Consider the following 26,109-nt stretch of genomic DNA (forward strand, 5'->3'; position numbering starts at 1 on the left):
ATTGATTTTTTTTTCATTCGTAAATTATAATTGGAGCATATGCATATAATGGAAACATCATAGCAATGGCGGTGCAAATCACACGTACAGTTGCAGAAGTACTTAAGACCTGCAACAATAGGTGAACCTGGAAGTCACGTATTATCTTGTGCCTCTCACGTTTAATAGCCAAAATTGGGCTGTTGTCAACAAAAGTATCTTCTTTTTTCAGATGAGATAGGGTTTTGCTCTACCCAGTACCTTGTGACAACAAATTCCAGGACAGAATTATTCATTTTGCAAAAACATATTTTTCTCACACCTGCTGTGTACTGTTAATTTAATTGTGTGTTCTCTATTTCTTTTATTGTGAAATATATAACCTGAAAAGTATATTCTGTACACTGCTTCACAAAGACTTAGTCAGTGATTTTATTAAGCTATGTGAAGAGGCTGAATCTCTCATAATTATACTTGTTTTGCTTATTGATTATTTTATTTCATGCTCAAATTTCCTCTTATAAAGAGAAAAAAGGTCAATATTTTTAAGACGTATTTATTAACTGTAGTTAAATTGATCTTGCTCATATATCTTATTTCTCTGTAACAAAAAGCTATAAACTTTTAGAACAGAGTTTGTTGGTGTTCCATGTTAATTGCTACAGTAATTAAGGATTTTTTTTTGCTCTTGATCTAATATTAAATATGCTTTTTATGAAGGCAACATCAGATGCAGACCTGAAGGAGCACATGGTAGGGATCATATTCAGCCGGAGCAAACTGACCAATCTGCAGAAGCAGGTTTGTTCATTCTGAAATGCTTTGAGGGCTAAATGTTTGTATGTTGTAATAAATACGCTCATTTGCAGTGAATATAGTACCTTTTACTTGTCACTTCCAGTTCTTCTTCTGTTACTCGTAATCAAATTTTGGTTTACATTTTAAATAGCATGTGTGTGTGTGTATTATGAAAAATCTGCTGAAACCAATGCTGAAAAAAATTGTTTGAATAAGATACAAAACCCTATCCTATTAGACTCAATTTAAAAATAAAAGTTTTAGAATTGAGTTTGCTGATAATAACAGCATAATAGTAGACCCTCTCAAATTTCTATGAAAGGTGCAGGGACAGGGTTTAGAATCTTAATTTTGCACATGTTTTCTCCCCATTTCTGTCATGAAAAAGTATATAGGTTTGATCCTTAAAAGGCAGTAAGTGCATAGATTCTTAAATTATTCTTTCTTGCAGTCAATGAAAGTTTGGATTTATGGTTATCTTACTTACCTTTATTTTTCTTAACATTAAGCAGTAGTTAGAGTATGTGTTATCCTTTTTCTTTTGAATGCTTTATTTTTTTAAGTGTATCAACTGAAATATCATTTATATTATCTTTATTACACCTGTCGCAAGACAAACATTGTCGTAAAAGTTTTCACAGTAATGCAGGAGGTATTAGATGAAGTTTGATAGTTTGTTAGGTCATGCAGAAGCCACTTTTTTGTCACTCATCTTAGCAAACTTTAAAATCACTTAAATGTGGTTTTTAAGATGCTATTGGTAAAATGAAAACATGGTTTCTAAAATTTGTTAAGCTTCCTAAATAGTAAACTAAGCAATAGACTACGTCTTTGAGTAAGTCCTTTTCTTTCGTGGGTGTGGAGTAAATATATTTCTGTGAGGTTTTTCTGAGGTTGTTTTTTTTTGTTTTGGGGATTTGTTTAACCTGAATTCTATGTAAAAAGCAAATTAAAAGTCAGGAACTAAAAAAGAAAAGTAATGAAAAATTTATTTCAGTGGCATTTTCAGAAATGTAGATGAGCAAATTCAGTAATAAATCTAAGTATTAATTCTGAAGAATTCTATTTAGTCTTGAAGTTTGCATTTTAGGGTTTTTTTGAATCAATGTTGAAAAGTAATATAAGCACAGGCTGTCTGGTTTGGTCAGCGCCTTGAAGGTAGACAAAGCATGACCTCTTCCTTGAGGTTTTAAAAGTCTCTATGTCCTTGGATTCTGTTTGGGTAGGTATGTGCTCATATAGTCCAGGCCATACGGATGGAAGCGACGCGCGTGCGTGAGGAGTGGGAGCACGCCATCTCCAGCAAAGAGAACGCCAACTCGCAGCCCAATGATGAAGATGCTTCTTCTGACGCTTATTGCTTCGAGCTCCTGTCGATGGTTCTGGCCTTGAGCGGTTCCAACGTCGGCCGGCAGTATCTGGCTCAGCAGCTGACCCTGCTCCAGGATCTCTTCTCTTTGCTACACACGGCTTCTCCCCGGGTGCAGAGACAGGTGGGTGCTAACTCTTCCTTGTCTGTCTTTGGTATTCCTAGGGGGGAAAAAAAAATGCATTTAGAATCCTATAGTTGTGTTTGTGATAGTACGTTATGTATTTGAACTTACCTTTTCATGAAATGTAATTTTGAGTTTTCGCTTCAAAAAAATGTTTTCCCGATCATACCTATATTCCATGTGGGGGATAACTGTAAATAAGTTTGATTTATTACTGCAGTTATGAGGAGAGGACAAACACAAATTTTCACCGAATCATGGAATTGTTGGAGTTGTAAGGGACTTCTGGAGATCATCCAGTCCAACCTCCCTGGTACAGCACAATTTCCTAGAGCACATTACACAGGAACGCATCCAGGCAAGTTTGGAAAGTCTCCAGAGGAGGAGACTCCACAACCTCCCTGGGCAGCCTGTGCCAGTGCTCTGTCACCCTCACAGTAAAGAAGTTCTTCCTCATATTCGGGTGACACTTCCTGTGATCCAGCTTGTGCCCATTGCCTCTTTTGCCCTGTCACTGGGCACTGCTGAAAAGAGTCTGGCTCCATCCTCCCTGGCCTAGGTTTTCAAACATTTAAAAACAAATTACAGGATCTCCTTTTGGAATTGCAAGTGTCAGGTTTGGGGGTTTATTCCATTTTTGAATGGAAGTTTGATGTGTTTGATACATAAATACATATATACTCCAGCACCACCACAATTAGACTGTATAAAACTATTTGTAGGAAACACAGTGTTGAAAGCAATGAAGGCTACAGTTAAAAAATTAAAGCAAACTCTTTTGAATAAGTTTATAATGCTTTGTCTCCAAGATGTAAGTGAGGTGTAGGAACACAAAATTGCATAATTACCACCATGTGACCTACTGCTTTGGCAGCGGATTTGGACTAGATGATCTTTTGAGGTCCCTTCCAACCCCTAACATGCTGGGAGTCTGTGATGTCGTCATGAACCTAAATCAGCAAACGGTGCCGAAACGCTGAAAGTGTGATGTCGCTCTGCACCTTTCTTATCCTTACTCTGAAGGGTTTTGAACAGGGCAGGATAAATTGCTTTCTCAAACCAAACATTAAAGGGACATCTGGTTTGCTTGGCTGGGATTGTTCTTGAAATGAAGGATGCACAAGAGCAATTAGTCGTTTTGTGTGTCCTAATGGGGGTCTTCTGCATAAGCACACAGCTTTCATTTTGGAGTGGTGTTGCAAAGGATTCATCGGTGAATCTGAGCTTCACAGTGTTCAAAGGGACATCCGGTTTGCTTGGTACAGCAAATCAAATGAAATGAAGGATGCACAAGAGCAATTAGTCGTTTTGTGTGTCCTAATGGGGGTCTTCTGCATAAGCACACAGCTTTCATTTTGGAGTGGTGTTGCAAAGGATTCATCGGTGAATCTGAGCTTCACAGTGTTCAACGAGTCTTGCTTCGCAGTAGCCCAGCTGTTCGTGTTTTCAACAGATTCATCCATGTCCTGTAACGTATGTTCAGTTTGTCAGATACTTGCTTTCTGTAGCAATGACTAAGAATTCTCTGTAGCAATGACTAAGGGTTCTCTTTTTGAAGATGAGAGTTTGGATTCTCAAGTTGGCACTGCCTTGTGACTGACAGTACTTAAATTTAGACCAGTGTTATGTATTGCATTCCAAAAAAAGAGACTTAGTTCATGTACTGTATTTGTCTATTTATAAAGGACAACATCATCCAGAGTTATTAGATGTAATTGCAAGAATCAGAGGTGCACCTTTTAAATATCAGAGCTGTTAATTTCCCATTTCTCAAATGTATTAAGGAGAGTTACACAGTTACCCACATTTATATTTGGAACATTTGCATATTTTCTTTACTGTGAGGGTGATGAGGCACTGGAACAAGTTGCCCAGAGAAGCTGTGGATGCCCCCTCCCTGGCAGTGTCCAAGGCCAGGCTGGATGGGGCTTTGAGCAACCTGGTCTAGTGGGAGGTGTCCGTGCCCATGACCACCGGGTTGGAACTGGGTGATCTTTAAGGTCCCTTCCAACTCAAGCCATTCTGTGATATACTCCAAATGTTGATTGAGGAGGATTTGAGGAGGCTATAGGTAATTCTTAGGCTTTTAATACCGTGTTTGATCTCAAGGCACAGTGACAGCTAGAGTTACAGGATAACTGGTGATTGTCATGCTAAAGCATCATTAACAGATGAAGCAGAGGCTTTGCGGGTTGAGATTAGACCTTGAATGAGTAGAGCATGGTTGAAATGTCTGTCAAATAGACAGGACCTAAAATGCCAGCATTGTTTAGGAATTTGATATTATGCTTGTAAAATGCCCATGTAGTCTGTATAGATCAGATGAGAGGCATTTAATTAGCAGTGTCATTTATTGATCTGGCCTGAGTCTTTAGCGTCTTCATCTTGCACTCAGACTATGAGTGTAGCAGTGTGGAACTAGACCTTTCTACTCTTGGTATCCTCAGACAGAACTTCAACATCTGTTCCTTTCTGAACTTGAGTGTTATCCAAGTGTATGTGTATTTATATGCACATAATACAAAATAAATATATACCCATATACAATATTTGTGTTAGTACAGTTAATGCATTAGCTTGTTGTTGGTAGCTAGTATGCCTTCTCTAGGTGGATTTTTAGTACCTTTTTCAGAAGTTTTTGCATTTCATACTCTACTTCTCTTTTTTCAATTTTCTGAACTCTTAAAATATCACATCTCAACTTGCCTGAAGGCAGATGCTGCCCTGTTTAATAATTCTGATATTGCAGATATGCAAAATACTTTTTTTTTTCTTAAAATGTAAACAGTTTTTCAAAAGAACATTGAAACTTTGAGAAATTAGACAGGAAGTGTTAAGTCCTGAAGTTTTCATACATCCTCATTTAGACCAAACTTTGTGCTATATAGCCAATTTCAACCCCAGTTCTACAAGCCTGTAAGACTGAAGCTTGTCATTTCAAGACAGCTCCTATTACATCCAAAGCAATTGCGCAGATTTCCTTTTCAAAAAGTTCAGTTAGAATATCACAAGGAAAACTAGAGGAGGGGAAGAAAGCATGTCGTGATTCTCAGTACTACGAGGCAAGTTCGTTGTTTTCAGGAAGTTTCTCTGGACAGATCTACCACAGAGTTTGACGTCTAAAGATACATACACAAAGATTGTATGCAAAGTGCGTAACATATCTGTAACATACAAGCAAATCAGAGTCATACAAACATCTGTATCACTGTTATAATAAGTCCAGTACCAAGCAGCATATTTTTATTATTATATGAACACTAAGGATTGAGTGAGATTGATTCTAGACTCTTCAGCCTTGTGTCACTGGGTATGTTGATAAACACTTCAAAGCAAGATAAAAACCTTCAAGGATTTATTGCAGGTGTGATTTAAGTATGGAAAACAGATTCATTCCTTCTTACTGAAATAACTTGTGAAGAAGGACTTTATTTGATTTTACTTGAAAACCTCAACTGTCTTGGTAAGAACTGTGATGTTCTGATTTTTTTCCAGGTAACATCATTACTACGACGTGTTTTGCCTGAGGTAACTCCTAGTCGCCTGGCAAGTATTATAGGGGTGAAGTCTCTTCCACCAGCAGATATAAGTGATATCATACACTCAACGGAAAAAGGAGATTGGAATAAACTAGGTATCTTAGACATGTTTTTGGGATGCATTGCCAAAGCTCTCACTGTACAGCTAAAAGCCAAAGGAACCACTATAACAGGGACAGCTGGCACTACTGCAGGCAAAGGAGTTACTACAGTCACACTTCCAATGATCTTCAATTCCAGGTTTGTTTAAAAAATACGTATAGATTCTTAAGCTAAAAGCACATAAAAATTACGTTCTTTGAAGTCCATTATGTTGTCTTTTATAATCTTGGTTTTATAAATGGAAAAAAAATGTTTTATTACTTTGACAGGATCTATCATGTTATATAGTGAGTTTGATTTAAAAAGTTACTTGAAAAACAAGAAAAAAACGTGAACACTAGCAATTTACCATATGCTGAATATGTGCACTATTTCTTTTAACTAACTACCTGAATTTATTTCATGTATGACCGTATGTCCTTTGCAGCTACATTCGGCGAGGCGAAAGCCATTGGTGGATGAAGGGTTCAACGCCTACACAGATTTCAGAGATCATTATTAAGCTTGTTAAAGACATGGCAGCAGTAAGTTTCTATCCTTTAAGTGTGTGGGGGATGTTCAAGTATTTCTGATAATGAGTACATTTTTTTTCATCACTTTCTATTAGTTAGTATTGGCTGGAGCTGTTAAATATGACTTGGTGCCAAGAAAAAAAAGGTGTAGTCTCCTGGGTAGAGTCTAGGCCTGGGAGCACTAGGAACTGAGTTCTGATTCTTTTAAACAGAAATGCGATATTGAAATAAACAAGTGCCATATTTAAAGCTTATTTCTTAAAATTATGGTACAATAATTGTGTGTTATTTTCTGTGTTAACTTAGAAGCCTAATTTTTTAAGTCTTAAGCACTCAGAGCTCCAGTTGAAATGTAGGAAGTGTCTGTGGAGTAAGGTAATAGGGATGTTTTCACGTAAGTGTTATATAGATTTTATATGTGGGGTTTCTGGTTAAGATAGCATAGTAAGATTGGCCTAAGTCTTACTGAAATATATATTTATAGTTGCTTATTATTTTAACCATCTGGCCTGAAATTTTATGTAGTTGTATCTGCTTCAGGCATTTTTTTCTGGCAGAAGGATTTGGTGAAAGTTGATTTGGGGGCTGGAGAGAAAGTAAGTTTTGTATGTTTAGAGGAAAGGCGTTTAGTTGGGAGATTGTTTTTGTTTTCCTTACTTCTGTACCTGTTTCAGTGAGATGCTCCAAATGACCCAGAATTTCCTCTGTGATTACACTTTGAAAGCTAATTCAGTATGTTCAGCTTTGGAGTCTTACTTTCTAAGCCATTCACTGTGCTTAGATTAAGGAGATCCCTTCTCAAAGTTGCTGCAGCTGGATGGGACTTCCCTGCAGTTGCCGCTGTTATTCTGACCACAAGATTTCAGAATCTCACAATCAACCTTTAGTTAAGAGTTACAATTTAAGTGTGCCTCCGCGTGATGTTTTTTGTGTTTGGGGTTTTTTTTGTCTCTGCCGGCTTCATCAACATTTTAGGAGATTGCATATGAAAACTAGGACCAAAAAAACCAGCAGTTGCAAAGCAAAGTACCCAGAAGATAGTAAAGGCCAGAATTAAGATAGTGTCCGCTCCCCTGTATGTATGCGCCCATGTTTTTCTCAGACACTCCATTCACTGTGTAAGATGGGAATGAATTGGGGAGGGAGGGGAGTAATTTATTCAGGATTGTTTGGGGTTTTTTTTAAAGGTCGTTGCCAGTATCATCTTGTTGGTAGGTGGGAAGGTAGTACATCAGGGAAATAGGGGATTTTCTTCTACAGCGTTTTATTAGTACTGGGGCAAGTGTTTTGAAGCGAACTCTGTGGTCCATGTTTTATGGGATTTTAGCTCCCACAATGATGGGAAATCCTGTCCCTTAAGGAACGACTGATTGAAACTAAGCTGAGCAGAGATCTTTGCCAGGAATAAAAAAGATTAGTAGAAATAGAAAAAGCTGGCTGACTAGAATCAGATGCTTGTGTTTTTGTCGAAGCAGCTCCTGTAGCCGTTCAAGACCTTCACTCATTGAACTGTTGCATTTGTCAATATCTGGTTCTACGAAACCGCTGTAGAATCATAGAATAGAATCATAGAAACATTGAGGTTGGAAGAGATAGAAGTTGGTATGAAAGTTCATAAAGCTCTGGAGACAGATATGGCAACTCACATGTGTATCCAGAGTATGCTGGGCTCCATCTCCCACCTACCTGGTGGTTTTCTAATAGTGCTGGCTGTTGAGTATAGTGATGTGGGTCTTGAATTCTCTTGTTTTAGCCATTCTACTTGGGCTGAACATGTAACTATTTATTTATTACAAAAAAACAAAAGTATCAAGTCAGTCAGATAAACTGTAGCCCCCTCAGGTGTGGATATAAATCCCTCTTTCAGTAGATTGTGATTTGCTTACTTAAAGTGTAGCCCCTCCTAAAGGAATGACTGGGGCTGAGTTTACTCGAAAGTATTCAGTAGCCAAATTATAAGGACCCTCCTCTCGTCTTGTGTGGAGATCAGAACTTGATTCTCTTCTGTTGTAGATGTGGGAGACCTGACTGAGGCTGTTCAAGGAAGGGAATGATAACGTTTCTTGATTGTGTTGTGTAAGGGACCTTACACAACGTGTGCTTTAGGCATGCTTGAAACTTGTTTGGGGATTTGGCCTTGTTACCCAAAAAAGGGTGGAGAAATAGAGGGGTCCTAGTTTAAAAACGTTTCTTTGAGGCTTTCTAGAGCTGCTAATTATCAGTAGGGTGACATCAGCCTTGCTAAGTAAGTAAGTAAGTAAGTAAGACTTACAAATATGATTCCTTCACTTAACATTTGCAGCATTTGCATTGTGTAGGTACCTACACCCTGGTTAGTCACTGTAGCTTTCTTTTTAGAGTCCAGTGAATCTCAGTGCTTTCTATCACCTTTAGCATGAGGTTTAGAAATTCAGTACAGAGTGCAGTCTCTGAATCAGGAACTTTAGGGTATGAGTCAGTGCTATCGGCTCAGAATCTTTAAGGTTGGTTTGGAAAGTATGCTGTAATTCTGATGCCTCCTGCATACTGCTTTTTATTTCTTGCCTTTTCATTCTTCAAATCATATGCCCTTTACCTATTCCAGGTTAGTTATTCCAGTAGTATCTCAGAGACTATTTCAGTCAGTCACCTGAGTATTTGGTCAGTGTGATTTGAAAGGTCGTTTGTCAAAGTCATCCCTGTCTTCCTCTTTTTCTGTGCTAACTTGAGATCCTAACCTGACATTGTTTGTAGCAGCTCTAATTACAGTTTTAGTGGTTCTTCATATTAATAAGAGCTGTAGTAAATTGAGTTTCCTCTTTAACAGGGTCATCTGTCAGAAGCTTGGTCCCGCGTGACAAAGAATGCTATTGCTGAAACCATCATAGCTCTAACCAAAATGGAAGAAGAGTACAGGTCACCAGTGAGGTGCATTGCAACAACCAGAGTAAGAACTTTACTAAACTTAACATTAGTTCATTGTAAACGTGCAGTAGGAACCCATCCAAGAGCCTTCCTGTGTTTTAGAAAAAGCTTCCGTATATAGTTTCAGGAAACGATTCATGCAGTATACAGTTCAGATTCTCCAAACCTATCTGTCTTCTACGACAAACACTATTCGTCCTAGTAAGTCTGGCTTTCTCTGTGTCACAGCAGATGGAGTTTTTTATTTTGTAGCAGAAATACACCAGTAAAAAATGCATCGTGATTAAGTACGCATCTTTGGTACCTCCCAAATAACAAAGAGTGTTATGTTTATACATTTGGGATTTTATTCTTGAAATAATTCTCATTTAGGTTTGTGGCACTTGCCTTTTACTAAATTTATGAGATCATCTGCGTGGAAAATTGCACAATATACGTCAGCTGTCTTTTTCCAGCTCTCTGCATGATTATTTTAAGTAGTTTGACTTCTAGGTCATCAGCTGCCACATCGCAAAGCTTGTATGGAAACAGTTACAAACATTCTCTAGGACAATTAAGCTGAGCTTCACCTGTGTTTTAGTTTCAAAGTGAAAAATTATTTGCTGAGCCCTTTATTATTTACTGGGAGTGTTTGGGCTTTTTTTTTGTCTTTACTTCTTCCGTGAATCTTTTGTAGAAGCTGTGAGTAACTTAACCTTAATAGATTGCTTGAAATACCATGAAAAGCACACTTGTAAGACTTCCCTACAATCTTAGGGAATATAGATTTTGGCTTCTCAAGCACAATGATTACATGTAATTCTAAAACATTTAATTCTACTTTGCCTTTCTATAGCTATGGCTGGCCTTAGCATCCCTCTGTGTACTTGATCAGGATCATGTTGATAGACTATCCTCAGGAAGATGGATGGGAAAGGACGGACAACAGAAGCAGATGGTGAGACTGAAAAATCTTCATATGTTTATTTTGATTTATTCAGTAGAAAGAGAATTTAGAAAAATGGTAAGGAAAGGTAGACCTCAGAAAACAAAAATGCCAGCTTCAGACATATTCAGGATGGAGCAAGGACTTCCTAACCTGTAGGGTGGATTTTAGAGAGTAGTTTGACTTGCTGAATAGGACAGCCTTTATCAGAGCTTTGTTCCTTTCTATCTGAATCTCTGTTGCATAATAAAATTAATTGTTTTGTGTTCCTCAATAACTTCTCCATAATGTAGCTTCCTCTTCTCCATCTTAGCAGAGAGTGATTACCCCAAGGAGAAAGAAACTCTTTCTAACTAAATTTAGTAAAGCTACCGGTTACCCAGAGGATTTACAAATTTAATATGGAATACGATGGATTAATGGAGGTTCTATATTTTTCAATATCACAAAATGCTTATGATTTTTTTTTTCTTGAATACGAATCTGAAAAAAGCAAAATAATGAAGCTACTCTCTTTATAAGTTGGTTAGGTGGATCTCTGTGGGAGGCAATGGAATATTGTGCCTTCCTGCTAGCAACTGGGGATGCTTAGAGCACAGAAGCTTTCAGTTCATGTAGTCAGAAAGAGAATACAAGAGAATCAGAGCTGCGGCAGCAGAGGAAGGGATAAAACTGCTGAGAGAAGGAAGCAGGTACAAAAGGTGTCTGAGGTGATTAAGAAAACCAGTGGACTTCTATATAGCTTTGGAAGAAGAGTAGCCAAGCAGGGATACAAGCTGCTTGAACCCACCTGGAAATTCCCCAGTCCTGTTTTATACTAGGATATTAAAATTTTGAGGTGAACTGTGTCTTCCACCTCCGCTCCTGCCAGGACTGCTGTTGAAAGAATTCTGTTCTAAACTGCCTGAGCAATAGCATGGAAACCACATCTTCTGGGAGTATGATAGAAACTTGGTCTCAGGCACCTGCATCATCTAAGTCAGTCGTTGCATTCTATCTGTACAGATATTTTGAACTGCAAAACAGAGCTGTGTTGAATTTGAAGAGCAGTTTAATTTTATGATTGATTTTGAAGCTTTGTTACTTCAACTATATTCTCCAAGTTATAGATGACCCACAGCTTTGATTAGATGTTTGAACGGAGTGAATATACCGTAGCAAAGTAACGAAGGGTAAATATTGTGCATGTTCACTGACCTGAATACTCAAATCTCTGAACTTTTCTGTTAACGTGCCCATAACCCATTGTTACTATGTAAATCTTTTCTCAGGCTAGTTGAAAACAATGTCTCAACAATACTGTTGAGAACTGCATTTGTGCTGCATCACACAAAATAGGAGGTGGAAAATACCAGAAAAACTGTTGTAGTAAATTTGGGCTTTTTGTGTCCAGGAATAACTGTTAGGATACTGATTATTCTACAGATACAATTAATAGTCTAAAGCTCTTTATCTCCCTTTATTAATTTGGGGAGGGAAATTAAAAACAGATCTTGAAAGGAAATGATTTAATAAAGAGAATTCTTTTTTTCAGCCCATGTGTGATAACCACGATGATGGTGAAACTGCCGCGATCATTTTATGTAACATCTGTGGGAATTTGTGTACAGATTGTGACCGATTCCTTCATCTCCATCGGCGAACAAAAACTCACCAGAGACAGGTAGAGTATACGTGACATCATCCTGTAGGCACTGCACATATTGTGTGCCTTTCCCCGATAAATATATTAGCAAAAGGCAGTAGCAAGTGTCAAATCTGAAAATGGTGTTTTCTTTTCTGTTTGAGATGGGCTAGATACATTTTTTCCATTTAATTCTTTTTATTTGTTTTTAGTTAAATTCTCCTGTCCTTTATCTTTTGAAGAAGATTAGAAAATCGTGTAGCAGTCCCTAATTCTAACTCTTAATGCTACATCACCTTTTTTCTCACTTGCTCTAACAATGTTTAGGAACATTTTTTAGGAGAATCTAGGAACTGCATAGACTTTCTTAAGTATATATTGGTTCTTTATTTCTGTTAAATTGTGCCTCCTTAACTATGTCTATCGTAAGAGTCAGTGCTTGTCAGCCACTTTATTTTTAATGTATATATGTTTTATTAATATCCAGGAAGGCCACTTGAAAACAAATTCTCCTACTGGTTTCCTTATGTCAGTCTTCTCTTATTTTTCAGTATTTCTCCAGGTCTCACTGACTTTTCACAGATAAATACGTTGTCATATCCATAAGCTTGAAAATTTTTCCTGACTTATTTTCATTTTGTTTTTAGGACTAAAACGTCTTTCCTCTTTGACTTAGATGAATTTTTACAAATTGCTGCATACCCTGCTAATTAGTGTTCTTTTCTGTTATTCTTTGATTCTCTTCATCTCTAAACTTGAAACTACATTCTCCTTGCAATATTCCTTTTTTTCATTGAAATTAATATTGAAGATGCCTTTACTTCTGGAACTACTCAACATTTCTTCTTTCTTGACACTATTTTTTCTATCGTTTTTTGTGATCCTTTATTTTCCCCTTTCCCTTTGACTACTTATATTTGTATAAAGGCTAAAATAATAAACCTGATTAATAAAGTTAATTCAATGGAAATTATTACTCTCCTCCCTCTCCTAGACTGTACCTTCATTTGCTTTGCACTTAGGATCAGGAACGGGCTTTTGAAGCAGGTCTCCTTATCTCCTTACTGTGCTTTGATTTGTGTTGTAGAGCAGCCTCAGAGTGCACGAACTGGATTCCTTGCAGGTGAAACTAAAGCAATGAAAAAAAGGTGGAGGCAGGGAGAGCCTGCTAACGGTCCTTCAGTGCAAGGGGTCATCTAGTCTAGAGCGCACGTGGTGTAAACTTCAGATCGCTGGCACGGAGTTTCTCTCTGCAAATCTCCTTCTTGGTGCCTCAGCATTTGCAGCTCAGACTCAGCCTGGAAGTTCCATGTGGATCTGTTCTATTTCTTAGCCAGACTCTTTGGAATCCCCTTTGAAATTTTCCTGTTTTATCATCCTAAAATGATGATTTTGTATACCTATTTTTCTGTCACAGCATAGCACAGTCTAGTCTCATTTATTTTTCTGATTTCTCCTATATAGCCTTTTCAGATTACAGTTGATAAAAAGTAAGTTCTTATCTCATAGAAGTCCTTACATCTCTCCTTTAATCTGTCCAAAATAGCTACTCACCAGATTTTCCTATTTACTTCTGAAAGCATGTTTAAACTTTTACTCTTTATTCACTAACTTTACCTTTACATCTCTCACATTAATCCCTTCAATTTAAGTTTTAAGTTCTGTCATGTTCCCTGTCTCTCTGTTTTCTGTTAGCTTCCTGAGTTCTGTCCAACTTCTCTCATGCATACACACCTCCTTAATGCATTTTTCTCCCCCTCCAGGAAAGGACAGCCTGTAAGTCACTACAACCAGCTTATGCGAATCTTTTGTGAAGCGATTAGGGTTCTTGTTTCCTGATTCTAATAAGAAATAAAACAAAGCTTAAGTTGACTGTGTGCATCCATACCCAGGAAAATGCTAATTTTTATTGCATTGCAGGTGAAATGAATGAAAGCAAGAACTGCCCTCAAAACTTAGGGAAGGAGAAAAAGAAGAGACTATATATGAAGTCCACTAAGGATCTCATGCAGTTTTTTGGTTTTTTGCAAAAGTTTTACATTTCCTCATTTTAGTCAAAAGTATCCACTGTGTATTTATGTCAAAATATTAATATTACACACTTATATAATTGTTTTTGCATAATACCTGTTATTAAGACGTAGTTATCAATGTTGCTTTGATGATGTGAGCATGGTTATGTGAAAATATGTCTAATGTTATCTTGTGCTTTAATATATTGTGGCCTACTGGATGTGTTGAATATTAATTATGAAGTCCAAGCTCCATTTTTTTTTAATTAGAAAAAACGTGTGGCTCTCTTCATAGCATTACTGCACTATTGCTTCTGAGCCGTGTTAGCCCAAGTGTTGATTTTATGTTTTCACTTTTTAAAAGCACAAAGCCTTTATCTATCTATCCTGCAATTTATACAGATTATGGAATGCATAAAACAAAAATACCTTGCAGTAGACAAAACTATGCAAAATCTGTAAAATGTCTGATGCAAATCCAAAGAGACAGTAACAAAAATAACAGAGATGCTATTTATTCTCTGTTTGGTTAACCTGACAGGTATTTAAAGAAGAAGAAGAAGCTATCAAAGTTGATCTCCACGAGGGCTGTGGAAGGACCAAACTTTTCTGGCTGATGGCCTTAGCAGATTCTAAAACTATGAAGGCTATGGTGGAGTTTAGGGAACAGACAGGTAAAACACAACTGTTATTACTTGCTCTTTGTTCTGGTAATTTTCACCTTCTACATGAGCATTTGTCCAAAAAAGAGTAAAACAGTTGCCCTGCAGAGGGTCTTGGATAGATTGGATCGATGGTCCAGTGCTAATGGTGTGAAGTTCAACAAGGCCAAGTGCCAGGTCCTGCATTTGGGCCACAACAACCCCCTGCAACGCTACAGGCTTGGGGAAATTTGGGGAAACTTCCAAGCTACAGGGTTGGAAAGCTGTCTGGCAGAAAGAGACCTGGGGATTCTAATGGACACGTGACCGAACATGAGCCAGCAGTGTGCCCAGGTGGCCAAGAAGGCAATGGCACCCTGGCTTGTATTAGAAATAGTGTGACCAACAGGAGTTAGGGGGGTGATTGTCTCCCTGTACTCGCCACTGGTGAGACCACACCTTGATTATTGTGTCCAGTTTGGGGCACCTCAATGCAAGAGGGATATCGAGGTACTGGAGTTAGTGCAGAGGAGGGCAACGAAGCTGGTGAAGGGACTGGAGAATAGACCTTATGAAGAACGATTGAAGGAGCTGGGTCTGTTTAGTTTGAAGAAGAGGAGGCTGAGGGGAGACCTCATCTCTCTCTGCAACTACCTGAAAGGATGTTGTAGAGAGGTCGGTGCTGGTCTTTTCTCACGGGTAATTAGCGACAGAACAAGAGGGAATGGCTTCAGACTGCAACAGGGTAGGTTTAGACTGGGCATTAGGAAAAAATTTTTCACAGAAAGAGTGGTCAGACATTGGAATGGGCTGCCCAGGGTTGAGTCGCCATTCCTGGATGTGTTTAAAGGACGTTTAGATGTGGTGTTGGGGGATATGGTTTAGGGGTGACCTTGTAGTGCAGGGTCAATGGTTGGACTTGATGATCCCAAGGGGCTTTTCCAACCTGAATGATTCTGTGATTTTCACCTTCTTTAGGGCAATACTTTTAATTGTTTGTTAATAGAAATAAAATAGTTTAACTGCTGAAGAATTGCTATTTTTTCTGATGGCTTTCCGTGGTGGTTGTTTAGATGTCCATTGTTAGAATATCAGTCCCTTATGTTTCATTACAGCAATTTTCAATTTTGTTTTCTTTTGTGGCCCTAGGCAAACCAACCACCAGCAGTTCGGAAGCGTGTCGTTTCTGTGGATGTAGGAGTGGAACAGAATTATCAGCAGTGGGAAGCGTTTGTTCTGATACAGATTGCCAGGTGTGTGCTAACAAATATCAGTCATTAATTGTGTAAGTGGAAGAGACTGCAGGATCAAATTGATTCCTTATTCTGAGTAAATCTTGTTCATCCCTATGGTCCATATTAAATCAGACCTGTCATGTGAAAAGGTTAGAGTATTGAATATTTTATTGTAATTCAAGTACTTCCAAGTTTGTAGCTGTTTAATTTAATTACAGGCTACAAATCTGATAGTCAGCCAGAATACTGGGTAGTTTCATTATTTTTAAGTTTGCTTACTTACCAGGGATAGGAGTTAGAGGTTGGTAAAATACCATTTTGGCATGCAAGAGCTTTGTGCTGGTTAATGATCAGCTTGTAATGTGTTCTTAAGAGTGGATTACTTCATACCTTTCTTGAAGGACATAAATTTGCAGGTGTCTCGAAGGCTGTTAATACTGGACAGGCAAAGTTTAAGCAGGAGGCAGTTAATGTAAAAAATACCCAAGGGAGGATTAAAGAATATTTCTCTTTACATTAAAACTGGAAGTTAAAATGTAAAGATTATGGCTTTGTTGTACCATTGCTATTCAGAAGTAACATAAGTAAACAAAGGTATCATTTTTAGTTCAAGTACACAAAACGTGCAGTTTTTCCCAAGTACCTGCTATAGCAGTAGGCAACAAGAATCATGATTCTTTTGTCTTAGTTTATTGCACAAACAAGCAATCCTTCAAAAAGTGATGCTGTATCAAGCTGTTCAGTGGAGGGGAAAAAAAATGATTAATTATTTACTTTTAACAGGAGTATGCTAAAATTGCCTGCAGCAAGACACACCCCTGTGGTCACCCATGTGGAGGCGTTAAGAACGAAGAGCACTGTTTGCCGTGCTTGCATGGCTGCGATAAGAACGCAACGACTCTTAAACAAGATGCTGATGACATGTGCATGATCTGCTTTACCGAAGCACTTTCAGCAGCACCAGCTATCCAGGTTTATCTTCTTTTCCCCCTTTTCAAGAGATTAATATTATGGTTGTAATGTTAAGTGTAGAAGAATTTAAAATCAAGAGGTGATTCTGCCCCTCTACTCTGCTCTGGTGAGACCTCACTTGGAATATGGTGTCCAGCTCCGGAGTCCCCAACACAAGACATGGACCTGTGGAGCAGGTCCAGAGGAGGGACACAAAAATGATCATGAGACTGAAACACCTCTCCTATGAAAGACAGACTGGGAGAGTTGGGGTCGTTCAGCCTGGAAAAGAGAAGGCTCCAGGGATACCTTACAGTGGCTTTCCAGTACCTGAGAGGGACCTACAGAAAAGCTGGGGAGGGACTGCTTACAAGGGCATGTGGTGGTAGGACAAGGGGCAATGGTTTTAAACTAGAGCAGAGTAGATTTAGATTAGGCATTAAGAAGTTCTTTACAGGGAAGGTGATGAAGCACTGGCACAGGTTGCCCAGGGAGGTGGTAGAAACACCATCCCTGGAGGCATTCAAGGTCAGGCTTGATGGGACTCTGAGCAACCAGATCTAATTACTGATGTCCCTGCTCACTGCAGGGGGGTTGGACTAGATGGCTTTTAAAGGTCCCTTCCAGCCCAACACATCCTCTGATTCTATGAAATTATACTCCTAAAACCAAAACAGACACCCTAAGAATATGTAAGTTAGTTAAAAAGCTTTCTTCTGGGTAGCATTAATGCTTTTTCAAGAAAACAGACTGTATCAATTTAGTTTTCTGTGTTTATTTAAGATAAATGGTATTTTATAAATGAGAAAAACAACTGAGGTAACTAATGGATATACTTCATATATCGACTGGTGGGTTTTGGAGTGGAAAAGTTATGATTTTAATGACCATTTTATATTCTTCCTCTTTTTAAAGAAGAGAATAGGGATGTTCTAAGATTTAAAGTAAATCACCACTTAAAAGCAAGTAACAACTTCTTGTTTAGTTGTTAATGTAACTTCAGTGTTCACTTATGTGTATTCTTTTCCAAAGCTGGACTGCAGCCATGTTTTCCACTTGCAATGCTGTCAGCGCGTACTAGAGAACAGATGGCTTGGGCCAAGGATAACTTTTGGGTTTATGTCCTGCCCTATTTGCAAGGTAAATGACCTGTGCATTTATTGTCTAGGTTAAATATGTTACCTAATACTGTCTTTGGTTTTCCTTTTTAATAAATTACATGTTTCTTGTTACGATATAAATGAGTTACATGTCACTCGTTTCCTCAATTTCCTCTGTCACTAAAGAAAGGGTGTGACTGAAGCATCTTTTACCTTCTCTTACTGTTCCCTGAAGTAAGGGTCCTCCTGAAATGAAAGCGTGATGCAGATGTTATCTTAACAATGGTTTAGTTTCAGCAACACCAGCCTGTAAATTCCCAAGATTTGGGGTCGGTGAGGGGGAAGAAGTAATACTAATGCACGTTATTTGAAGCAGAAAACTTGGCTTCTCTATCTTACTAACCCCTTCTAAAGCTGCCATGTTTTTCAGTGTGAAGATAGAGCTGAACAATATATGTTCTTAGTTCTGCTTAAATTACTAAAAATTCCTTTCTCACTCTACAAAATTGTAACTGCTCTAAGCAGAAGTGTGTGATAGCTGCTGGGAAGGAGAGCACCTTAACACCCTAGGAGTGTGAAATCTGTGAATGGTCAGCCGTTTGTGCATGCTGGGTTTCTTCCTTTGTGCTGTATTTTGGTAAATCTATGGCAATAGCTTGTGACTATTAAATGATAAAGACCTGACACAGAGGACTGTCAGCATTCTTAATTGCTGAGCAATAAGTCAAAAAGGACCAAAATTAATAAAAAAACCCCATACAACTGGAATATTCCTGTGCTGTGGTGAGTATTCCATGTACCCTTTACCATCCCTCTGTGGTAGTTACAGTCTGGTTTAAGGGCTGATGATTTCATACAACAAAAGGCCATATGAAAAACATTCCTGATTACTGTTTTTTGCACCAACTAAAGTATGTACTGTATCAGCCATTTTTTGGAAATCTCCATTGCCTGAGCTCTTAGGTTTTTATGATATCCCTTACGCTTCTTGCGTTTGACCATAATACAAATCATCACAGCTGTTGCAATAAAGGCGCAAGATATTTTAATCCTTTTTTTTTATTTCAGAACAAAATCAATCATACAGTATTAAAGGATTTGCTTGATCCAATCAAAGAACTCTATGAAGATGTAAGGAGGAAAGCGTTAATGAGATTGGAGTATGAAGGGCTGCACAAGAGCGAGGCCATCACAACACCAGGTGTTCGATTTTATAATGACCCAGCTGGCTATGCCATGAACAGATACGCTTATTATGTTTGCTACAAGTGCAAGAAGGTACGATGACTGTTACTTTTCTCAAATCTGATGTATGTTGCAGTTTCAAAAGCGATTGATTAAAAAATGGAACATACATTTAGTGTATCGCGGATGGAGTAGGAAAGCAGGAGAAGAAATTACGTCGGTGAATTGTCATTCCGAAAGCGCTGAGCGAGTTAGATATACGTAATGTCTTATGTTCAAATGCATATACAGAGCAATTCAGAAAGCAGAAGCATATTGAGGCACTAGCCTTCTTAGAAGAACGTGCAGAGGATACTGGGTTGTTAAAATGCCAACTGTCCCTTTGTCCCACTTCCAACTCATACTTTATGTGAACGTTAAAATACTATAATCATAGGTTTCATTCTGACTCAATGAGGAACTCTTCACATCAGGAAGATTCCACCTAAATATTACTTTAACCCAAGTTGGGATTGATCGGAACAGCAGTAAATGGTGATTTGGGGCAGCAAAATGACCGCTGCTGCATGCCAACACATGGTTGTGGGCTTTTTTTCTCAGTTTCGAAAGATGGGAAGAGTCTTCTCTAATTTTAATTCATGATAGGGCAGTTTTTCGGAATGGGGATGAGCAAGCTCTGCCATCCTTAACAGATGGTACCCAAGTTCAGCTCGTGGCATCTCAAGAGTATTAAGTGCAGCTGCTAAGGAGATGATGGATGAAAACATTAGAAGAATGAAGAAGGAGTAGAAAGAGGAAACGTGTGGTGTAGCCTGATGGACTCTGGGTCATATATATACAGTTTTCTTCAGGCAGAGAATAGGAAATTTACCCAAAAGACAAAGATCATACACAAACAGCCCCCAGTTTCCCCACAAGCAGAAAGAGGGAAACTTTCTTTATCAGTGGCTAGAGAATACGATTAGAGTAATTTTGGATAATCGCTGAACCCACTCCTGTCACTTCTTTCATCTGAAGCTGATTTTAATGCCCATCTTGGTCACATCTTTTCCTTTTTTCCTTAGGAATGAATGGGATAAGGCAATTCCACGATAAAATTTTAAAGGGAAACCCGAATATTTATTTATTTTTGTTTGTTCAAAAGAAGTGCACAATTTGGAGATGAAAGGAGGACAGATTAACCTCCATATGCTAGAGAAAAGCTGTAATGAATCTCTCTAGCTCATTCCTAGAGGTTACTCGGTTCACTTTTGTTCCTGCCTCCCACAATTAATCAGCTTTCACTCCTTATGCTTTAGCAACTTGACTACTGCCTTTTTTGTCTCCCTTACAAAAACAAATCTTTTTTCTTCTTGCCTTCTCCAGTTTTTAGTCCTGTCCCTGGTTTTATTACTCTCTTTCCAGTATTTAATACTCGGTATTTCAGTGTTTTTCTTATTGCCCTCTTTTTCCTTCCCTTGTATCTCATTATTCCGTTTCATTCTGTGTTCATATGCCTGACCAGCAACATTAATTAGCTAATTTCCAGCTTCTTTCCCTCCTTCAGCACCTGTTTGCCCCACACAGCTACATAATTCCCTGACACACGTTCCATAGGGCTCTCCCTTTTCTTTTTAGTCCACAGAATCTGGGGGAAGACGGGATTCTGAAATTTTTCCTTATAGAATCATAGAACAGTTTTGGCTGGAAGAGACCTTCAAGATCAAGTCTAATCTTTGTCCTAACCCTATCAATACCACTAAATCACGTCCTTCAAGGCAACATCTACCCTTCTCTTAAACACAACCAGGGACGGTGACTCAACCACCTCCCCGGTCAGGCTGTTCCAATGGCTGACAACCCTCTCAGTAAAGAAATTCTTCCTTCCTCATGGTTGTCTTGACAGCACTTTTCCTGTCCTTCTACAATTGCTGCAAAAAGGTGAATACTGCTGAGAGCAAGAATTTTGCATGTTATCTAGTTAGTTAATAAGATGGTCATGAAAAAACGAAGTTACACATTGCCTCATCTCACCACTCCATGTGAAAACTTTTTAATATGGGAAGAAATTCATCAGAGTTGGAAGTCTTACTTGGTGCATTTTTGTGCCCAGTGTGTCCTGGTAGAAGTAAGAATTAATTTATAGAAAAATCACAAAATTCTAAGGGATCCCACATGAGCTTAAAAACTGATGTTCCTTTTGGCTAGTAGGAATTCCTCCCAGGAGAATGCTTCTCTGCTGCCTTCAGCCTCAGTCTAGTCTGTCTTGTGTCCAGCTCTGAAGCCTTCAACACAAGAACATGGACCTGTTGGAGCAAGTCTAGAGGAGGGCAACAAAGATGATGATGAAGGGGCTGGAGCACTTCTCCTACAAGGACAGGCTGTTCAGCCTGGAGAAGAGAAGGCTCTGGGGACACCTTATAGCGGCCTGCCAGTACCTGAAGGGGCTACAGGAAAGCTGAGGAGGGACTGCTTACAGGTGCACATGGTGGTAGGACAAGGGGCAATGGTTTTAAACTAGAACAGAGTAGGTTTAGGTTAGGCAATAGGAAGAAGTTCTTTACTATGAAGGCTGGAACAAGTTGCCCAGAGAAGCTGTGGAGGCCCCGTCCCTGGAAGTGTCCAAGGCCAGGCTGGATGGGGCTTTGAGCAACCTGGTCTAGTGGGAGGTGTCCCTGCCCGTGGTGGGGAACTAGATGATCTTTAAGGTCCTTTCCAACTCAAGCCATTCTGTGCTTCTTACCTACAGTTCATAGAGAATCCACATACTGTTTCAAAAGCCTTACAGTCACATGCACAGACTGACGTACACTGCACCGTTTTGGGCCTTGTTTAGCTTGAGAGGCATTGTCTGGTGCTCAGAAACAGGTTTCTAGAGTCAGAGTCGAGACACACCGGAATAGTGGTGACTACTCTAATGGCCAGTAGTAATTGTTTTCCCCTTACAAATTGATTCTGTTAAAACAAGAGTTGTCTCTGGTTTAACATCCAATCATTTCTATATAAAATCAAGGCGTATTTTGGTGGCGAAGCTCGTTGTGATGCTGAGGCTGGACAAGGAGATGACTATGATCCAAGAGAGCTTATTTGTGGTGCATGCTCTGATGTTTCAAGGGCTCAGGTAAGCAAAGAACTTACATTTCTGCATTTATTTCATTCTGAAGCTCTGAGTACCCAAGCTGTACTTTTGTATTTACATGTATTATATAACACTAATATACATTATAGAACATGGAAATGTGTCGTTTGGATTGTTACAGCTTCTTCATTTATCAGTGTTTTATTTTCTTTCTGTTTAGATGTGTCCCAAACACGGTACGGATTTCTTAGAGTACAAATGCCGCTACTGCTGTTCAGTTGCTGTTTTTTTCTGTTTTGGGACAACGCATTTTTGCAATGCTTGCCATGATGATTTCCAAAGAATGACAAGCATCCCTAAAGAAGAACTCCCACACTGTCCTGCAGGTAGTATTTTCACAAAGCAAATTTACTAACTAATTTAGTTAGTTCTAATGGGTATGTTTACCTTATCTCACATGTAATTTTGAGGAGGTCCACAGCGTCAGTCATACAAATCTAAAATTCAGTATCTCGAATGATATTGGAACAAGTTTGTTCAGTGCATGTTTTGGGTTGGTGGGTTTTTTTGTTTTTCTGGCAGTAATACAGGCAAGGTCACCACACTGATCCATTAGATACTATGATACAGGAAGACATTTCAATTTGCCTGCAACAATTTAGACTCCAGATGTGTAAGGATGTGTTAAATTGTAAAAAATTCCCACGGTACTGTTAAATGATGTATCTGTATTCAGGTGCCTGTCATGTACAAACTATTGCCCCGGTGCCTTAGTTTTTAGCTTCCTATGCCCTTGGTTTGATCTCAGTAGATCATATAATTTGCTTTGCTACTGAAAAAAGTGAGATCTTTTTGAGTAAGATATTTCTATGAAAGAAGGAAACAAAAGACATAATGGTTTCTGGTATAACCTTAGAATTATTGTTTATTGCAGAATGTAGCTCCTGATCATATTTATTGACTTTGCTTTTTGATTGTGGTAACTTCTTCCGCAGTATTAATGGAATGAAACTTTAGTCATTCTCCCTATAAGCTTTTTGCCTTGCTTACTTTGAATTTGATTTATTTGAAATGACACAACAGTTTGATCATTTGGGATTTTTGCTTCAAATACCAATTCAGTGTTTGACATAACTATTTTAAGGAGCTAGCAGGTCATGAACTTGTTGAACTGACATTTTTTGTCTTGTCCTGTTAAGCCTTTAGACTTCTTGCTTGAATTTGACTGTGAAAGCACCTTTCCAACTGCTGTTTCTTAAGCCTTCATTTTTGATGCCTTATAAAGTCATATTATATATGTGTTGTCTTCACTTAGCAAGGTTTTGATGAAATGTAATGCGTTTATATCTTCTGCCAGCATTAATCTTTTTTTTCTTTATTTTCTTCCCCCCCTCCCTTCAATTCACTGTAGGTCCCAAAGGTAAACAACTTGAAGGAACAGAATGTCCACTTCATGTTGTCCATCCACCCACCGGTGAAGAATTTGCTCTGGGTTGTGGGGTTTGCAGAAATGCTCACACTTTTTAGACTAGCTTTTTTTTTTTTACCAGAGCAAAACCCTCATCCCTTAAGTGTCCTGAAAACAAAATCCAGCTGGGATGAGGATGGGACCATTTCATAACCCAGGTAAAAGGAACAATTTACAGTGCAAGAAGGATGCCAAATACCATGTACATAATTCTTGCTGTGAGATATTGACTTTTTTTTGAACTGAGACATCAAAACTTGTGAGGTGTTTGCATGTGGCCATTACAGTCATTGGCTAGGAAACATTGGACATTTACAAATAAATAATTGCTATTAAAGGATCTGTGTGTCTGTGGACTATGAATGACGCTGGCTTTCAGGAGAAAGAAAAAAAATATTGATTATTGTATACTGACTTTTTGTAATCTTGTACAATTGTAACGCATCACAAGTGGGGATGGGAAAAAGGAATATTCTGGTTTATTTCCTAGACTGTTATAAAAAAAAAAATTGTGTTAGGAAGGCATAAATGTAACAAGTATCACGCTGTATATAAAGGTATCAATGTTTGTCCTGTATAAGAATTATTAAATTACAACAGCAGTTTCATTTAAACTTCTGGGTTATGTTTGAGCCTGAAATTTTAATGAAGTGCAATACTGAGTGTGCCTCATATCTTGCAGCTGTAAACATAATGGAATGTACATGTCAATAAAGCCACTGTACATTTTTATACAGTGAAAGTCTAATGAATGTGTAAGCCTCTCTTTTCATAAACAGTTTTAAAGGGGGGGGGGTTGGTGTCTTAGACTTACTTCCATAAGTTCTTTTAAAAAGTAGGAAACTTGATTAGCTAAACTGGTAGTTACAAAAGTACTCAAGACGTGAAAAATGCTGCTCAAGTCTTCTTTTAAAGAAAAGCTGGATAAATGTGCTGTATACTACACATACAGTAGTTTTGTTTCAGTTTCTGAGTGTTTTAAAACACAACAGAAGACTTCATTTAAAATTATTTTTGTCCATTATTAAGAAACCTTGGTAATATATCACCCCCACCTTTAGGCCAAATACTCTTTTGCCAGGAATCCCATTTAATAGAGGCCCAAGTCCTCTACTCCTCTATAAGGGAAATATAACTTCAAGTAAGGACTTTTTCCTATAAGATTTGTTTCTTCAATTTTCAGTGATCCTTACGGTCCCTTTCAGCTCGAGATATTTGATAATTCTATAACAACGTCTGTCTAGTATTTTTGCCTTGAAGTTGATGAAATGCACTTTACTGGTGGGCATAAGCAACTGCCCTCAGAGTTAAGATATTGGTAGGTGCCATCCAGGTACATCAGAGGACCTTTATCAGACTGCAACCACGGGCTCCATCTCACCTCAGTTCAACCATCTGTAACGTTTGTCTGTCTGCACTACAAAATATCTAGGGAAAAACACCTCAAGTACAATTTCTCTCAGTCACAGTAGCAGTGTCACTGGAGGTCACGCTCAGGTATGTGAATACGAGTGCAGGAAGTATCAGTGAACAGAAGCTGGAAGGTTTAAGCCAATCAAACGTATCTATTGGTATAATAAATATTTAATGAAAGAATTCATGTGAGAAAGGGTACCATGTGCTCAGTAACAACCAAAGGTGGGAGAGGTTGCAGGCATACCGACAAAGGCTGTCACTTGTGGGGCTTTCAAAGAAATACGGCACATTGGGAGGATTGTTGTACAACCAAAGAGTCATCCAAACAACTGAACTTGTGACAGTGAGGAGTTTTAACTATTTGGGAACATACACATGGAGAGATGCAGGCTACTTGATAAGTTCTTGGAATATATTTGAAATAAATATGCTACATCAAGTAGAGAAAGCAACTAAAAGCAGCTTTACTAGGGTTTTTGATGACTCAGAGGCAGTTTTGATGAAAACAACCACGAAGTGATAACATCCATGATTCTGAAAGGAAGGGAGAGAGTAAAATGTAAATTATATTCATTAAATTGACGGAAGTCTTAGGTAAGATCCTATGGGAATCAAATGTAAAGAAAATAATTATTTAGAGGAGTTGATGTTTTCTTTAGAAAAACCAACTATACCAAGACCACAGCCAGCAGCTATCCAAGTGCAAGTGAAGGATGTAACTTGTACGAAGCAGTCAGCTTGGCCAAGTCGGGGATTATATATTAAAAAGGACATAAAATCAGACTAGTACAGATGAATAGCAGTAGGAGAAAAGATACAAGATAAAACTTAATTTGCAATAGGCATAAAGAATAGCAAGTAGGTAAGAGAAAGGTTGGTCCTGTACCTGCAGTAATGAAGCCCTTCATTCCACACAAAAAAATCAACAATTTCAAATTGCGTTAAACCCTCTATTTGAATGTCAGGAGGAAGCTCACGTGCTGTTCTTATTCAGCATCTTCAGGAGTCAAGATTCTGCCTACATTGAGCTTAAAGGGTTTGGCGTAAAGGGTATGACACACCTGTCCAAATGATGTCCATGCTGTAGATGTTTACCTCCTGTATCTACAACCTGTGAATTCCTGCCAGACACACCCCGAGTCACTTGGAGATGTGGAGTAAAAGATG

General features: G+C 38.5%; 1 protein-coding gene across 1 annotated transcript in view; it reads left to right on the plus strand.

Annotated features, from left to right (window-relative positions):
- The window catches only part of LOC104277915 (E3 ubiquitin-protein ligase MYCBP2), a gene marked incomplete at its 5' end in the record, with an annotated part of 53,330 nt that extends 29,062 nt beyond the window's left edge, over nt 1–24,268 (plus strand). Inside the window, 15 exons of the mRNA XM_009874718.1 lie at nt 700–780; nt 2,004–2,270; nt 5,766–6,049; nt 6,339–6,435; nt 9,230–9,349; nt 10,163–10,264; nt 11,787–11,915; nt 14,430–14,562; nt 15,679–15,782; nt 16,548–16,736; nt 17,748–17,855; nt 18,884–19,093; nt 21,993–22,100; nt 22,279–22,444; nt 23,470–24,268. Coding sequence (XP_009873020.1) covers nt 700–780; nt 2,004–2,270; nt 5,766–6,049; nt 6,339–6,435; nt 9,230–9,349; nt 10,163–10,264; nt 11,787–11,915; nt 14,430–14,562; nt 15,679–15,782; nt 16,548–16,736; nt 17,748–17,855; nt 18,884–19,093; nt 21,993–22,100; nt 22,279–22,444; nt 23,470–23,585 — 2,214 coding nt within the window. The remainder of the gene's footprint in view (nt 1–699; nt 781–2,003; nt 2,271–5,765; nt 6,050–6,338; nt 6,436–9,229; nt 9,350–10,162; nt 10,265–11,786; nt 11,916–14,429; nt 14,563–15,678; nt 15,783–16,547; nt 16,737–17,747; nt 17,856–18,883; nt 19,094–21,992; nt 22,101–22,278; nt 22,445–23,469) is intronic.
- Nucleotides 24,269–26,109: the final 1,841 nt, after the last annotated feature.

Source organism: Apaloderma vittatum, unplaced genomic scaffold, assembly GCF_000703405.1.
Source record: "Apaloderma vittatum isolate BGI_N311 unplaced genomic scaffold, ASM70340v1 scaffold9708, whole genome shotgun sequence".
Classification (NCBI taxonomy): domain Eukaryota; kingdom Metazoa; phylum Chordata; class Aves; order Trogoniformes; family Trogonidae; genus Apaloderma; species Apaloderma vittatum.